Source organism: Carassius auratus, chromosome 24, assembly GCF_003368295.1.
Source record: "Carassius auratus strain Wakin chromosome 24, ASM336829v1, whole genome shotgun sequence".
In the NCBI taxonomy this organism is placed as follows: domain Eukaryota; kingdom Metazoa; phylum Chordata; class Actinopteri; order Cypriniformes; family Cyprinidae; genus Carassius; species Carassius auratus.
The window spans coordinates 16163191-16179556 of NC_039266.1; the positions used below are offsets into that span (position 1 = coordinate 16163191).

The 16366-nt window shown below is 36.2% G+C and overlaps 2 protein-coding genes across 3 annotated transcripts in view; both read right to left on the minus strand.

Moving 5' to 3' along the window:
• The window catches only part of LOC113041862 (MAP7 domain-containing protein 2-like), a 13596-nt gene extending 2477 nt beyond the window's left edge, over positions 1-11119 (minus strand). The window contains exons 1-5 of the mRNA XM_026200428.1: positions 10723-11119; positions 9459-9527; positions 8971-9134; positions 3030-3132; positions 1697-1785 (exon numbers count right to left, since the gene is read on the minus strand). Coding sequence (XP_026056213.1) covers positions 1697-1785; positions 3030-3132; positions 8971-9134; positions 9459-9527; positions 10723-10750 — 453 coding nt within the window. The 5' untranslated portion in view covers positions 10751-11119. The remainder of the gene's footprint in view (positions 1-1696; positions 1786-3029; positions 3133-8970; positions 9135-9458; positions 9528-10722) is intronic.
• A 2363-nt stretch (positions 11120-13482) lies between these two features.
• LOC113042429 (eukaryotic translation initiation factor 1A, X-chromosomal) lies at positions 13483-16071 on the minus strand. 2 transcript variants are annotated; one of them, XM_026201293.1, is made up of 7 exons: positions 15880-16071; positions 15284-15367; positions 15088-15191; positions 14771-14821; positions 14084-14165; positions 13864-13955; positions 13483-13741 (listed from the first exon to the last, which is right to left on the minus strand). In XM_026201293.1, exons 1-7 carry the CDS (start codon positions 15893-15895, stop codon positions 13736-13738), a joined length of 435 nt encoding a protein of 144 aa, XP_026057078.1. In that variant the 5' UTR covers positions 15896-16071; the 3' UTR covers positions 13483-13735. The 2 variants fall into 2 exon arrangements, with proteins under 2 accessions (XP_026057078.1, XP_026057079.1); XM_026201294.1 differs by having other exon boundaries at positions 15284-15362; positions 15875-16054.
• Between the last annotated feature and the right edge of the window lie 295 nt (positions 16072-16366).

Sequence of the window (16366 nt, forward strand, 5' to 3'; positions counted from 1 at the left end):
TGATATCCATTCACGCAGAGACTTACAAATACAAGATCATTCTGAAGATATATGCCAGAGGCTTTCTTCTGATTAATAATTGGTGGCCATTTGGGTATGAATATTTACACTAATCAAAGACTTTCATGAACAGCAGGCTCATTTTAATATGAGGTTGATTTCTGGGTTTATGTAGATCATGTGTTATGTTGCAGGGGAGCTTGCTAAGCTGGCTTGCATTACAAATGAGCTGACAGATGAGACCCCTTGTGCATTCTTTAGGGGGTGCAATGCAGCTGTAGGTGGATCCGGATCCCTTACTAGGCGAGGACAATATGACAGACTCCAAATCTGACGGATGTAACCTCTATGTCCTGTTATGGAACTTAATAGGTCCTCAAGAAAGTTTTGCTTCCTCATTGATACAATGTTTACATTCAACTTGAAAAGAAAGACATTGACAGTATGAAAAAACTACTCCAAAATATAAAAACGAAAATTATAGGAGGTGCTTGTCCAAGTAAAACTTGATAATAGGGTGTTACCAGGGCGCTTGCAGCATAAATATAGCTTACAACTGCTTATAAACATACACTTCAAACAATATAATGATGATTACAACTAGACTTGTACATTTTGTGAAGAAAATGTGAGTGGTGCTCGACCTTGCAAAAAATAAAAATAAATAAACAAAAGTCACCTCCATTTTGTTGAAGTTTGATTGGGGCACTTTTTTTTTAAAATACAGTATAAATAATGTTTTACATTATTATGATAGCATTTTTCAGATAATATTTAAATAATTTAATTTGGCTTTTTTACAATAACAATATAAACAGTTTCTCAAAACGATAATTAAAACTATATAAAAGCCAATTATTTATACGCAAATATTTTAGCATATTGCTATGTGGATGTTTTGAGGTGTTTCTCACTGACCAGAGTCCAAAATTCATACCCACTATGTTATTCTGGTCCCTAATTCAAAATGAGTCGAAATGTTTTTTTTTTCCTGTTTTATCATCTGTCAGGCAGATATTAAAAGTGTTTCACTTAGAAATGATGAAGTGGAAAATGTCTAGCGATATTTTCCTTAGCAAGCACAATTATAACAAACATCACCACTGAAATAAACAAGACAACAGAGCATTTTTAAACCACGATTATCAAAACCAATATACACTAACGTTCAAAAGTTTGGGGTCAATAAGATTGGTTTTTAAAGAAATGAATACTTTTATTCAGCAAGGACACATTCAATTGATCTAAAGTGATTATTTAGATTTTTATTTTAAATAAATACTGCTCTTTTTAAAGTTTCCATTTATCAAAGAAATCAGTTTCCACAAACATATTACGCAGCATAAAAATTTTGAACATTGCTTCTTATGACTGCAAAGCTGATTTTTGCAACCATTACCGAGTCATTCAAATATAGTAAAAAATATTGAAACATCTTAAATTGTATTTTAAGCAAATGATTGTTTGCTTAAAATAATTGCTTCATTCACATTAACCTAAAAAAATAACATCAAAAATTATGACCAACCCCAAACTTTTGAACGGTAGTATAAATCTCTGCACACATATAAAATACACCTATGTAAAATCTCATGCACATGCAAACCATCACAGCAACACCAACATCAGAATCACTGTGACTGAAACTTTAGAGAACTGGACGGGGATGACACGTTAAGCAGCAGGAAGTCAGTACCGTTCCTAGATTTGCTGGCAGGAGGGTGAGCAGCGGGTCATTGGTTAAGGAGGCTGAAGGCAGGAGAGGCGGGGCAATCTTAGGATCACCTGTGCAGCAGGTGATGCAAAGCAGAAAAAGTACAGGTGCATGAGCACAGAGTATTTCACAAGATCACAGTGAATATTATGAGAGGTCATAACAGCGTGTCCCTGTGAAATACTGATACACCCCGTCAGCAGTTTTTTTCCACTGACGGGAAGCTGCATAATTTCCAGCAGGGCATTTTATTTTGTAAAAAAACAGAAAAAAAAAGAAAAAAAGAAAGAAAGTAATTTCGCTAATAAAAGCAGGATGGTAATATGAACCACTGCAAGATGAAATAACCCAGAGCACTGCATGCAGCTGATGCGATGATATCAGGTTATCAGAGAGCCTAATGTTTTCCAAGGAGGACCGTAAACTCATTCTCAATCATTAGCCCTTATCCACAAAGCAAAACAGACGCTACATTCATGTTGTCTAGATATATAATCATACTGACTCAGGATCAGGCTTAAGGCTTTGCTCTTGAACGTTTAAAATAATTGATGTAGTTATGAATGCACCACAGATTCAGGGTGGTGCTTTCACATCTGGCTTGAAAGCAGCCTTATTTCCAGTGTTGATATACTGTACGAGTTGGTGTAAAAACTACTTGAGCTCAGAAATCACTAGTAAATTTCACCATATCAAAGAAACAGCAAGTCAAAAAAATATTATACTGAGCATAAGACTTTGAAGTAGACTGAAGACTGAAATAGCATTTGTAAAACATACTCCAAAAAACAGTTTCAGCGTAGGCTTGTGTAATTGAAATGTTCAGGGAAAAAAAGGCATTATTTAAAGTCAGAACGAGGCAGTGACAGAGCAAAAAGCCTTCGGCTGTGTAGTCTAATTACCCCGTGCAGTCACACTGACAGCACAGTTTACTTGTTCTCTATCTAAAACAGCCCGAATTGCCTCTTGCCCCCAGGCAGCTATTACACAGATGATTTATAATGCCTTTGAGTCTGTGATCGGTCGCTGACACTCTGAGACAGAGTGTTGTCATACGACTGGGGCGACACCCCTAGATCAAAAACAGCTCGATGTCTCAGTGTGACACTGCAGCTCACTCATAAAACAGCTGCATTTTCATCTCACAGCTGCTGTATCAGTCAATATCCCAGTCGGTTTTAAAACAAAAGGGCTGCAGTGCAGTTCCCACACCCTGTTTTCCTATCTCTCCATCCATTCCCGCTTCCCACGGCCCTGAGAGGAGTTCACACAAGGGACCCTCCACGCCCTCCCAAGTGCACGCACACACACTCACCCTCGCAGAATCCTGGAGGTCCGCCCCAGGTCCAGCGTTTGGGCCTCTGGTCCGTCTGCAGGTTCCGCTCGATAGAACGTCGCATCAGGGCCTCCAGTCGCTCCTGTTCGTTGCGTTCCAAAACAGGAAAGAAAAGAGACTCTTTGACAGAGCTCTCGCTGCGGCGGCGAGTGGATGGGGATGAGGCTGGCTGCTCCATGGCGCACACCTCTCCTAACCGTCTCTGACTCTCCCTCTCTCCCTGCTCTTCCTCCTCGTATGCGTATGTGGAAAATGATGAGGGCCTTGCCTTCTGTTTCGTCCTCTCTCTCCCTTGTACTCAGTGACTCTCTCCTCCCAGGTGACTGTGTGTCTAAGAGAGCGTACAGCCAGGCGGAGGAGAGAACGGCCATAACTCCACCCACACCCTTCCCCCTCAGCGGCTGACAAAAACGGTGAGCACAAGCACAACGACTGAGTGTGATAATGACACAGGTTGCATCAGGGAAAATAAGGAAATCTATATGTATTTTCCTGAATTTCTCTCTCTCTATCCCACCCCACTATCTACATTTCCTCTAACCAGTACAACCTTGTTTCTCCCTCTGATTTGAACATTTTGATTGATTTTGTATACTCATAACCTTTGTATACTCATAAGCATTGATGTTTACACATATAAAACACACAACTAAACAACTCCCCAGATTCAAGGAAACAGCACATAACCTAGTCAGATGAGCAATAAAATCATTAGAGAGAAATAACATGACTCTCTTAAGAACTTAATTCTGACTGATTAACAACGCCTTCAAATATATTTGTATATGGACCATTATACTACATATAGTATAAGTTTATCTAGTCACTCTGTAGCCTCTTGGTTTATGATTAAAAACATTTGCATTTACAAATGGATTTCTTGTAAATATATTATAAAAAAACTGTACTTGCAAATAATACAATATTAAAGAAATAACATAAAAATGTCTGCTTCCCAACTAAATTAAAACTGTGGTAGGTAACTTTTGACGCTCTAGCGGTTAATAAACAGAACTGCTTGCGTCTTGCGGAAGAACATCGTAGCCGGAACTACTTCTCTCTGTTTATGTCTATGAAGAATCACAAAGGTACTGGTTTACTCCGCCGCGGTACCCCCGAAGCAATCTAAAATAGTCCGAATATAAACACTTATTATAGGTGCACCCTAGTGATTCAGGACAAGCTAAAAACACGGTTTGGAAAATGGATTCATGGTGTACTCGCTTATTATATAAATTTTTCTACATTTTGAACACAAACAAAGTTACGGACCGCAGCTCTGATTGGTTGTTTCTTACCGGGAGCGGATGAATTTCTGCAAATGGCAATAGGACCACTGGGAGGAGCCAGAGGAGCTTGATTTTTTCACAGATTATCTGTCTCATAAGCACTATTCGGACGGGACTAGTTTTCTAAACTACGTTTGAGTTTCGATTCTTACCACCTGACGTCTGTGAATTTCATGTACCAATTCGGACGGGACTAACATCACCGTGTTTTTTACAGATGTGGGAGGGTCTAATTTGAGCATTCGGGCGTCACAGAGATCACACGCTCTGTATGCGTGCATTGCATTCATTCAGAATGATTGCCTTAGTATTATTACACAATAAATACTAAATGGCTAGTATAACAAAACCATGTTAATGTGTGGTTCCTTTAGTTTATCTTGTTTTCCTTCTTCTTCTTTTTTTTTTTATTAAATGTAATTAAAACATTATGTAACTGAGTACATACATGAACGTGAGTAATCTTACCTGATGCTGATATTACAATAGCCGGTATTAACAATTTATGCGATCTTTCTGTTGATTTTATTATTTGTATTATTTTTTATTATTATTTATTTGCCGCTAAGCAAATATATCAAACATCCGTGCAGTAACAGCATCTACGGTAATTCACGTTGACCAAAACACATAAGGAAACGCGTTGTGAAATAAAATATCACCGGCAATCACAGACATTCGCATTCGGACAGGATTAGTTTTCTCAGAGGATCACTGAGTTTGCTGAAAAACGGTAGGTAATTTGCTCTGGAATTATCACAGAGGTTGTGTGAGAAAAACACAGATGTGGCAGATTCGGACGGGATTAAAATCACCAAGTACGTCTGTGAAACGCAGATTTCTCTAACGACCCCCTGTAAAACTAGTCCCGTCTGAATAGGGCTATATTCTACTGTCAGGACATAATGACAGGTTTAACAAATATGTAAAAATATATTTGTACAAAAGTTACCTTCTGCAGCTTTAAATGTTTTACTTCAACATACATACTGAATCAGTTTTAATAGTCTTTTGTCATATTCTTAAGCCATATTTTGAGGTGTTGAATAACAAAGCACATGTTAAATACTTGATTATAATTTTAAACTGTAATGCTTTATTCAATAAAAGTTTCAATAGAAATTACATTAGTGTAATTTGGTTTACCAGAAATCCTTGTTAATATATTCAGCAGCTCAGTTTAACCATATTTCAGAGCTATTAAAATCAATTATTAAATTACATATAATGATCTACTGAAGTCCTACATGAGTCAATAAAGTGCTAATTCAACTAATTGCATATATTAAATTAAACAAACAATACATTTTTATTTGTATGCAGTTAAGTGCCTGAAAACATTACATTTAATTTGTATTTAATTATATGTTTAAAGTATATTACAGTTTATTCTGTAATAGGTCCTCTGTTTAAAAGTGTACTTCTTTTTCACAAGAGACAGTTCTCCCAATATCAACATTCTGTCATCACTTACTTACATCCATGTCATCCGAAACTCCATGATGCGAAATCATCAGAGGAGGACTTAAAAAAGTGAATTTTCAGAGAACATCCTGGTTGCTCTTTTCCATAAAACTAAATGAAATGGACTAGGACTGTCAAGATTTAAAATCACAAACAACCACCATAAAAGTATCATAAAAGCAGTTCCCATGATTTGTGAGATATTTCAAGACGTACGGTAGCTTGGTGTGGAGAATCGACTGAAATGCAAACACCAATGTTCCTCACAAAGATACACTGCTAGTGTACATTTTGTATGGATCATACTTACAATACTTTTATAGTGCTTCTTTGTCATTTTGTAGCTTAGCAGATCCAAACCCTAATCACTTTAATTATAAGGAAAGGCACAAAGCAGGCTATTCTTTAAAAAATCACTTTTGTTTTCCACAGAAGTCAGCCACGTCAGACAAGTGAACATAAAGGTAAGTAAACTATGACAGACTCATAATAATTTAGCATGTAATCAGCAACAATGTAGTCATTATCACAAAATAAACCCATCAGGGTGATACAAAACCCCTCCTGCATCTTGCATTCTCCTCTCAGATCTCATTATTTTTTCACTTGATTAATCTAATGAAGACTAATGACAAAAAAAGGCTATCAATGGCTTTGAGCAGACATAAAACTAGGTGGCTCATGCTGCATATTTTCTGCAGGTGGACGTAAGGAGGCCAGGCTACTGCAAAAGATTTGACACCACTGCAGACGCTGAAGAGCCAGAATTAATTTAAATCCAAACACAGGCCAAGATCAGAGTAGTCTGAGGTAAGACACATCACTACCATACCATTACACACAAACCACACCCTGCACACAATGATCCACGGACTGCAGTCTCTCTTAGTATGCATCTTAATCACACTGTACAGTATTTTCCCTTTAGCTTCTTCAAACACACCCTTACTATGACACACCATGTTTTAAAGAAATTTGATTTGTACATGTCAGTTTAGATGAATATCAGGAACAGTGAGGTCATTTGATCACTCCAAAGAGAGTCACCAATCATTGCAGCATCTGACTGGGGGGGGGGGTAGTTTTCAATCAATAAAAACAAAGACTTCAATCTCCTGCTAAGACAAAGCTCAATGTCACAAAAGGTTGGAACTCTAGGAGGTTAAATTCAACAGGAATAGAGACTTAATTACACACAGATTACATAAACTATTCTTGTTATAAAATCTAACTGGAGCCCAATAAAAATGTCAACATGTGTGATGTCACCATAACAAATTGGACATCTTGAGCTAACACAGCTACAGCGATTTAATTATTATAAATATATATATATAAATATATATATATATATATATATATATATATATATATATTTTTTTTTTCATATTTTCAACTCAAATCTGTTTATTTCCAACATTGCAGGATGTTTGACTACAATGTATTGGCTCTTATATTACCATATGAAAAATATTGGAATGACTTCCTACACATCAAAAAATCAAATTTTTGTTCAGGCTTAAAGATGATGTGTGTAATTTTCGAGAATGCAAAGGTAATAACTGTTTCCAAACAGATTTCTTAAATGTTCCCTAGATCTTCCATTGTTTGGACAAAAAGGTAGTCCAGCCCCAAACTCACACTTTTTGTTGAGTGTTAGTTGTTGTCTTGAGATCAAAGGGGCAAATGTTTAGCATAGATATAGATTATAGTATAATAAATACTACAAATATACAATACTTTTGTTTGGGCCAGTAAGTGATTATCACGTTTTTTTTTTTTTATATAAGTATCCCATGCTCAAAAAGGTGGCTTTTATTACATATTAAATACAGTAAAAAATAGAATATTGTGTAACATTATTAAAGGGGTCATATGATGTATATGATATTTTCCTTTCTCTTTGGAGTGTTACAAGCTCCTGGTGCATAAAGAAAATCTGTAAAGTTGCAAAGACTAAAGTCTCAAATCTAAAGAGATATTCTTTATAAACGTTGTTAAGAGTCAACCACGCCCTCCCAAAACAAGCTCGTTCTAACACTCCCCACATGTCTGCGTCACTGTTTGGAAAGATTTGCATAATGTCAACCAAAAGTTCACGCAAAGATAGAAGGCATAACCTTTCTTCTCACTGTAGCTGACAGCGCCATGTTGTGGAGTAGCTGTGCTTCATTGCGAAAGCGAAAACTTCTTTGTTTGGCATTCCAAAAGAGAACGATATTTGCTTCGTCATGCCTAGTGCTGTTCCGTGCTTGTCGCTGAGGAAATACATCAACAACGCGCTTTGAATCGCTGGATCGGTATTCACTGTGGAAGAGTCCAGCCCGGGGTCATCACATGCGGTTGTCTGCCGGTTGTGCCATTCTCAACGGGGGAGGCAGCCAACTCATCCCAATCCCCACTTGAAGCAACAAATGCTTTTTTTATGGGTTTTATTGGTTTTGCCTGCCATGCCAGAAGACGGCATCACTGTATGGTGATGGGAACATCATATAACCCCTTTAAATGAACTCTTTTCTATTTGAAAGTATTTAAAATTGTAATTTATTCCTGTTATGGCAAAGCAGAATTTTCATCATCATTACTCCAGTCTTCAGTTTCACATGAGGCTTTAGAAATAATTGCATAACTTTTCTTGCAACTTTTGTAAGCTGCGATTCAGGCATCTTAGGTGAAGTTTATGATGAAGAGAAATAGTAAAATTTGTAAAGACAAATGTCTGTCTTTCGATCAGTTTTATGCAACCATGCTAAATAAATGTATTAACTGTATCATATACACACACACACACACACACACACACAATGTGTTTTAATTTCTTTGAATAAAAAAGAAAAACTAAAGAAAATCTTACTGGCCTCAGACTTTCACAAGTATTGCATATTACTTATATTTTCCCTATCTGATGCATTTGCTTTGACTCTGTATTTAAGTATTTTAATATCTACAAATTACACACACCACATCAAGGATCAAACAAGTTAAACAATGCATAATAACCGAGCATAACTATGCATAATACAAAACATAATTTTATCATAATATTACACAAAACAAATCCAAAAATAAAAGAATTCACAGATAAGAAATTGTATGAGAAAAATACTTAATATCTGTCCTATAAGTGTATATCCCAAAGAGAATAAAGTTTGGCTGTACACCCTGACCTTTTCCTCCTCCATGCATTGCTTCCTTTTCTCCTCCACGGCAGAACGACGGAGCATCTCCTTTTGTCGCTGCTCCTCCAGACGCCTCCCTCGCTCCATCAGCGAGCGTTCATACTGCTGCTGTGCACGCTGCTCCTTCTCCAAGAGAGCTTGCTCCCGCACAGCTACACACACGGTGGGGGTGGACACGGGTAAGTCTATAGATTGCCCTGATACGGGAAAGGCCAAGCCTCTCCCTACCTGCTGACAATACTGATTCATTTGTGCTAAGCACTTAGTGGTATTATCAGAAGTCTTCCACCATCGGATTCCGTGATGAATGGAGCAGTAGTCTATTGCCCTGGAATAACCCTCTGCTTTAACTTATCAACAAGATTGTCATGAAATCCATTTAGGAATTAAACATGGTTCTAAAGCAGGCTAATGTTTTAGACAATTTTAAAAAGGAACATATCATTTTGTTGTCGACAGTAATAATTGCAGCTCACCTTGGCTCTTATTTTTCTCCTCTCTTCTTTCTTTGGCCAGTCGAATTCTGTCCTTCTTCGAGCCTCCATCTTAGCATGAGAAAGGAAACAAATGTTAAACTGCACAGAGTGAACACACCTTTAGGAGTCTGTGCAATCTTTTTCTTGTGTAACCAAATATTCAGTCCCCTAAATGTATATGGTGGTTATGGTCCTATTACAAGCTGGCGGAAAACCTTAGCTTTAATTGTGTAATGGTATGCAAATATATGCAAAGTCAACATGCTCAAAGGGAACACAAATGTGATTTTTCGTAAAGTGATTTTCCACAATTCCAGCAGAGCCTGTGGCACAGTCTGTCAGATTCCCGTTAAGCATTTATGTGCATTGTTAAATCATTATTGGAGTCTTCCAATAAACCTACGAATCTAATAAATAAACCCAATATCAAACTAATTTATTCTGATGTGTCTGTTAAAATATAGCTATAAATAGCTTGCAGTGCAAACTAGGGCTAGTTGTCACAGAGTGTATATTTGTAACTACTGTATAAGATTTTGAGTGCAATTAAATGCGTTTTCTACAGCAGTGATTTTGAATGTTAGAAGTTAGCTTCAAATATTTCTGTAAATTATCTTAAATGAGAAATTCTGGCCTGTTTTAAATGCTAAACAATTTATTAATTTGTCTGCTAAAACAGAGATTTGATAATTTGTCTGTTTCTTGTTTTATGCTTCATGATCGTTTTACTGTGTAAATTTAACTGAAATGCCTGTAATAGGCATAATGATTCATAATGGCAAGTACAAATTTGCGCCATGTAATGTTATTGTAGTCTAACAACATGTCCTGCCACAAAAGATCAACGTGTTTTAACAACCCGCATCTTTTTTTCTAATAACATAGGAAATGTGAAATAGGCTTTTTTTGTAGTATAAGGTTTAAGGTATGTATAGGATTAAAATTTTAAACCAACTCTGAGAAGATTTTACTGGCATAAACAGTGCGACAACTAGCCCCGGTCTTCCTTCCCCATATGATAAAGTCACACATTTTTAATAAAACTAATAATAATTAAAACATTTAAATAAAAATACTTTGCAAAAACGTATGATCCCTTTTCATAATGGTCACGCACTCTTTACCTGGACAGGTCAGTTTTCCTCCTCTCACCTCAGCAGTTTCCATGACAACAGCTCGCTTTCCCAGTTATCGTTTCTCAGTAATGTCAAATCTGGGTGAGGCTTCTTTATAAAAAACGAAAATATAACACAACATAACGTACCTGTCAGGTTTTCCACGATGGTAGCCATCTTCAGTTGATCTATGCGAGTTTTCCAACGATTAAAATCCAGATGTCATTCCGTCTCACTACATGTATTTATCAATCAATTACTATTTAAGTTGAGAAAAATCAAAACGCGACGAAAAACTAACACAGTTTCACCTCAGGTTTGATTCATCCGAACACTATCGCGGTCTTCGACCAGATAGCGGAGGCTGAAGGGAGAGCCACAAGCGCGCGAGGTTCTAATAAATAACACGCTCGACCAACTGCCGCGTGCCGAGCGCACGCGCGCGTAAGCAATAGAGGTGGGCAGATCGATACTTATATCGATAATATCGATACCAACGTTGGTATCGGTATTGATCGATACCAACGGGAAAATATCGATACTTAAGTTTCAGTTTCTCTCGTTTTGCGACCTGGCCGTGTTTGTCAAAATGCTGCTGCTGTCACAGAGCAGAGCAAGCTCTCAAGAGTGCTGCTCGTGCTCGACACTGCTCTCCGCCCCCTCTCCTGTGTTGTACCGTCACGTGACTCACCACTAGCGCTACCACCAGCAGTCAGGCGCGCGCACCGCTCAGCCGCGCATTTCTAACAGCAGTCGGTCAGAGGCAGAGAAAGAGGAGCGTTGTATGGCTGTATTTTCAGGCCGATCTACCCTTTTTGTGTCAGCTGTGAAAGGGATACTAGTTTCTATATTTAAACTTCACCTAGATGTGTACCAGACTTAATTATTTTTATTATTTTTCAATAGCTGATTCTCCAAGAGCAGTGGATATTACAAGGCGCCTATCAGAAATGATTGTGAAGGACCTGCAGCCTCTTTCCATAGTGGAAGATGTCGGCTTCAGGAATTTTGTATAAGGAGAATTTGTTTTATATTGTGAAGTAAAACTTTGTGACTTTAAGAAAAAAATACTGAAAAGAAGTGCACTAAAGAGGAGCAATTTTTTTTTATTAACATGCTACTTGAAAAGAGAATTTGTTTTTACATTTTTTATATTTGTGAAGTAATCATTTTGTAACTTTGTTTATTTAAATAAATCAGAAGTAACCAAAAGTTGTTTCTGAACAAAAGCTTTTGTAGTACTGATTAATAACCCAAAATGCAAATCACAAAAACAATTTTAGATTTATTTAATTTAGATTTAGGTTGAAGACACATCCACCTTAATTATTAAAAAGTATCGATATTGGTATCGGTATCGGCGATACTGGCCCTGTATTTACTTGGTATCGGATCGATACCAAATCTAGCGGTATCGCACACCTCTAGTAAGCAATGCACACACGAGCAACGCATTACGTCATAGTTTACATAGCGCTATATATGGAAAGCTCAGCAGCTGAGCACAGGGCAGAAATTCTCATTTACTTTTACCTAGAGACGTTTAATTAAACGTGCTTGGAAATACATAGCCATAGCCTACTTCAGTGATCACAAAGGGAAACACAGTATGCCATTTATCTACTTATTATGACATGTCACATAAATGAGAGGGACTGCTCAAATATGCAAAGATCTGCCTGGATTATGTCTGGACTAGATATATGCATGCAAAATGTGAACAATTAGATCCTCTAAAGACTATTTCTAGTGCAGACATCCAGTTAGACAAGTGTGTGATTAATTTTTTTAGTAACAGACAATTTTAACAACCACAAACCAAATATGATATTATGGCACATATGGGCTATTTTCACACTACAGTATTGTCCTCCAAGTCTGTGTTAACATCTGTCTGAACATGTAGATGCATGTGCTATAGGCTAACTTTGTTTTTCACACTGCAACACACGTGACGGGGTGAAACACAGTGACTAATATCACTCAGGCCTACGGCTAGACACACATTTACTATAAATATACTGCATTTTATTATATCCAAAACACCTGCAACAATAAAGACAATATATTAAAAGATTGTTCTTTTCATAAATATTTTAAAAAGGTTAAAGGTTATAGGTTAAAAAAATCCCACAAAATAAGGAAACCTGGTGGAAGATAAATAATAAAAAAATAGGACAATGATATTTAAAAGGCTTAAAATACACATTTGTAGGATTTAGAATGTTGTTGGATTTTATTTCAAAATAACAGGTTTTCTGATCAAAAGCAGCAGAGGACAAAAAGCAACAATCATAAGCTCATCAACACAATACACCTAAAATTAACAAGTTATAACCAACAAGCATCATGCTCTTCCAAAAGGGCCAGTCTGCAAGAACACAATCAATAAACTCTCATAATCCTTGCATTGATTAGCCTATTTGTACTTTGCATACAAAAATACTACCTTATTCTGGTTATCTGCTTTGTGAGCGATCATTTTAAAAAGTAAAAAAAAAAAGTGTCCGTTTTCATCTTACAAATATTTCAGTTGCTGATGTTTTCTGTAGTTTAGTTTCAAGCAATTACGTTGTAACTACTGTGAAGTAACAACTGGGAAGTAATAGATAGAGCTTCAAGATTAGTTACTTTCATAAATTCAGCAGCCCTGCAAAATAAGTATTCAATCATTATTGTCTTAAGTAGAAAATTAGGATGGGTTCAAACAAAGAGCAAATCAGATAAGCTTTCTGAATAAATGCATCGTCCAATGCATCACTGTGTGACCAGTAAATCATAAGAGACTTCAAAAACATTAAAAAAGACAAGAGGAATTCTAGAGATATCAGCTTTTACCATAAGAGTTTCACTCACCTTTACAGAGCTTTTAAACATGTCTATTAGGATACAGACTGCAAGACCAAACATAAAATTGGTTATCTTTTTATTGCGAATCCATAGATTCTGTACTGTAACTAAATTCCACATGATGTGAAATCAATATAAATACATTAAAAGATAACAAAATGGATTGAAGGTGAAAATGCAGTCATGTCATTAGTCAGAGAAACCTAAAATTGAGCCTCCGTGTACATAATGATGGAGGGGCTACTTCAAGGGGGGATGTGAGGATGTTGTCGCTTCGGGGTTGAGAAACATTCACTTCCCAGCGTTTTCCTCTTAGATCTGGGGAAGGAACATGGTATTGTAAGAAAAAAAAAATATCACATCTCCATTTCAATTAATCAAAACAATTAGTTTTTAAAATTAATCTTAAACTTCAGATGTAAGAGTGTTTTAGTACTTACATCATCAATGTCCTCATCGTCATCACCAATATCATCGAACTGAATCTCATCATCATCACCAGGCCCAAAGGTATCAGTTTCGTTGATTTTGGCTGCAAGGCACCAACAGTAAGAATTTAATGACAAGGCATTTAATACAGTGCAGCAAAAAGATCAGCATACTGTAAGCCAAGAACCTCCATTTATCAAGAACCAGGTTTTTCAGAATAAATATACTCACCGTGTTCTGGAAGCTCTCCATAGGCTTTCAGACTCCGAGCCTCATCAGCATTATACTTCAAAATGACATCTGCTTTATTATCCTGAAAAGAAGTTTCAGAATTTAGAACGTCAGATATTCACTTCATAAAAAGCCTGTGCTTAAGAGAACTGTAGTCTCATCAGCAGCATGAATCTTATTTTTAAATTGAAAGACTAAAGCTTTTAAATGGCAAAATACTGTAAACTCATTTCTTTCCAGGCAAACAAATGAAATTTATATGGAATTCCTAATACATTTATATTTAAATATATTAAAATCATAAAATATGATTATTGGATTTGGATACAGCTATATTAGTATAATTAATTATATTAAAATACATATCTAAACCCTTAAACTCCTTAATCCAATGAGTATAACAATTCTATTTTTATTAAAATTTCAAAATAGTATTTTGAAAATACAACATTTATTCTCTTTTTAACTCCATGCAAGCATCAAGGCTATTTCATTGCGATCTCTAAATAAATTATACAAGGTATACAATTAACAAAATGTTACAATACATAATTAAATTAAATATTGAACATACCTGGCAGTCAATTATTATAGTAAAAAGTGTTTTTAATATTAAATCATATTTAATTATATTAAAGCTATATTATGTATAATATTACATAAAATATGAAAAAATATTTAACAAACCTGGTAGTCCCTTAATCCAATGAGAATAATGTCTGATGTGTTAATCCACACCTAAATTAAAAAAAGATGAAGACATAAGACCTCAAGTAACACAAACATTTTAGGATTTAATGAAAAACCTCTAAAACAACATTTTGTCCTCTGCTGAAATTTTCCACAGTTAAAATTAGTTACATTACTTAGGTTCATCAAACAATATTGACTGATAGGTCTAACCATTTCTGTCAGTCCACAAAGCCAATCTCATTCACAAAGTGATGGAAATGCTGAATCTGCATTCAGTCTGAAGCATCACAGACTGGATCTGTAAAGTGCACCTTTTTCCGGAGCTTTCCTCGGATGTGACAAAGCCGCTTGACTCCATCAAAACACATGGCCTCCAACCTCCCATTTCCCAACATCTTGATGACCTGAGCATATTCTAGAAGAGGAAAATAAAAGGATACAGCCAAAAGCAGATCATGTTTTGAAGAGTAGGGAAAACTCATTATACACAAGAGTATTTCAACACACCTTGTCCATCCTCTTTAAACACCAGCTCCCTTTTCTCAGATTCATTCTCATTCTTACCACGTCGCCGATTCTTTCCTCCCTTTCCTGGTTACAGAAAAATTTAATGTGCTCAGATACCATCAAAAACTTTGAAAAACACCATCTTATTAACACAATACAGAGTCCTATGATAACAACGAAGTGTTGCCTAATGACTGAGCAAAGTACACACACTCAACACCCATTACGATAACTTTAGCATGTATGACCACTTTTAAAAATATTAGCGCATTAAACGTATATTAAACGCAATGATTTATAAGCCTGTAAAAGATCAAAATACGTTAAACTGGTCCGCTATTCATAAGTAACGTTAACGTTACCTGACTAACACAACACATGGGGGCCAAACACATCCTTTACATTACTTGACAAGCAGCTTTTATTTTTCATTATGAACCAAAACGCAAATCAAATACAGAAACAAAAACTAATTCAACTGCCACAATTAAACATCAAACACTGACAATAAACTGCGACATTCAATATCACACGTTACCTTGTGTGCTAAATTCAGTGCTAACATCTCACATGGGTATCTTGACATACCACCTTACCTTTATTTTTCGGCATGTTCTTTAAACGACGTCGAAGGCTCTAGAATAATAATCAGAAACGTTATGGAATGCTAACAATATTTAACTTTTTTTTTTTTACTATTTCAAACGTGCTGTTGTTAACAGATCAGCGCCGCTAGCGAGAAAAGCTGACAACGACGCTTCTTCTTCTTCTTCTTCTTGGTTTTTAACGGCGGCTGGCAACCAGCGTAATTAGGTGCATTACCGCCACCTTCTGCTCCGGAGTGTGGAACAGAGCGTTACATTCTACTCATTAATCCTGTCCTTTTAAGAAATTCAAAGAAAGCTTTGCTATTTATTTTACTTGCCCATTTTATTAAAGATTTAAAATGTACCACCTGAATTCCATTCTTCTTGATTTCAACTATCATACTACTTCTTTCTTCCTCATATTTCTTACATTCAAGAATTGCATGAGTTACTGTTTCTTCTACTTTGCATTCATCACATAGTCCATTTGGATGCT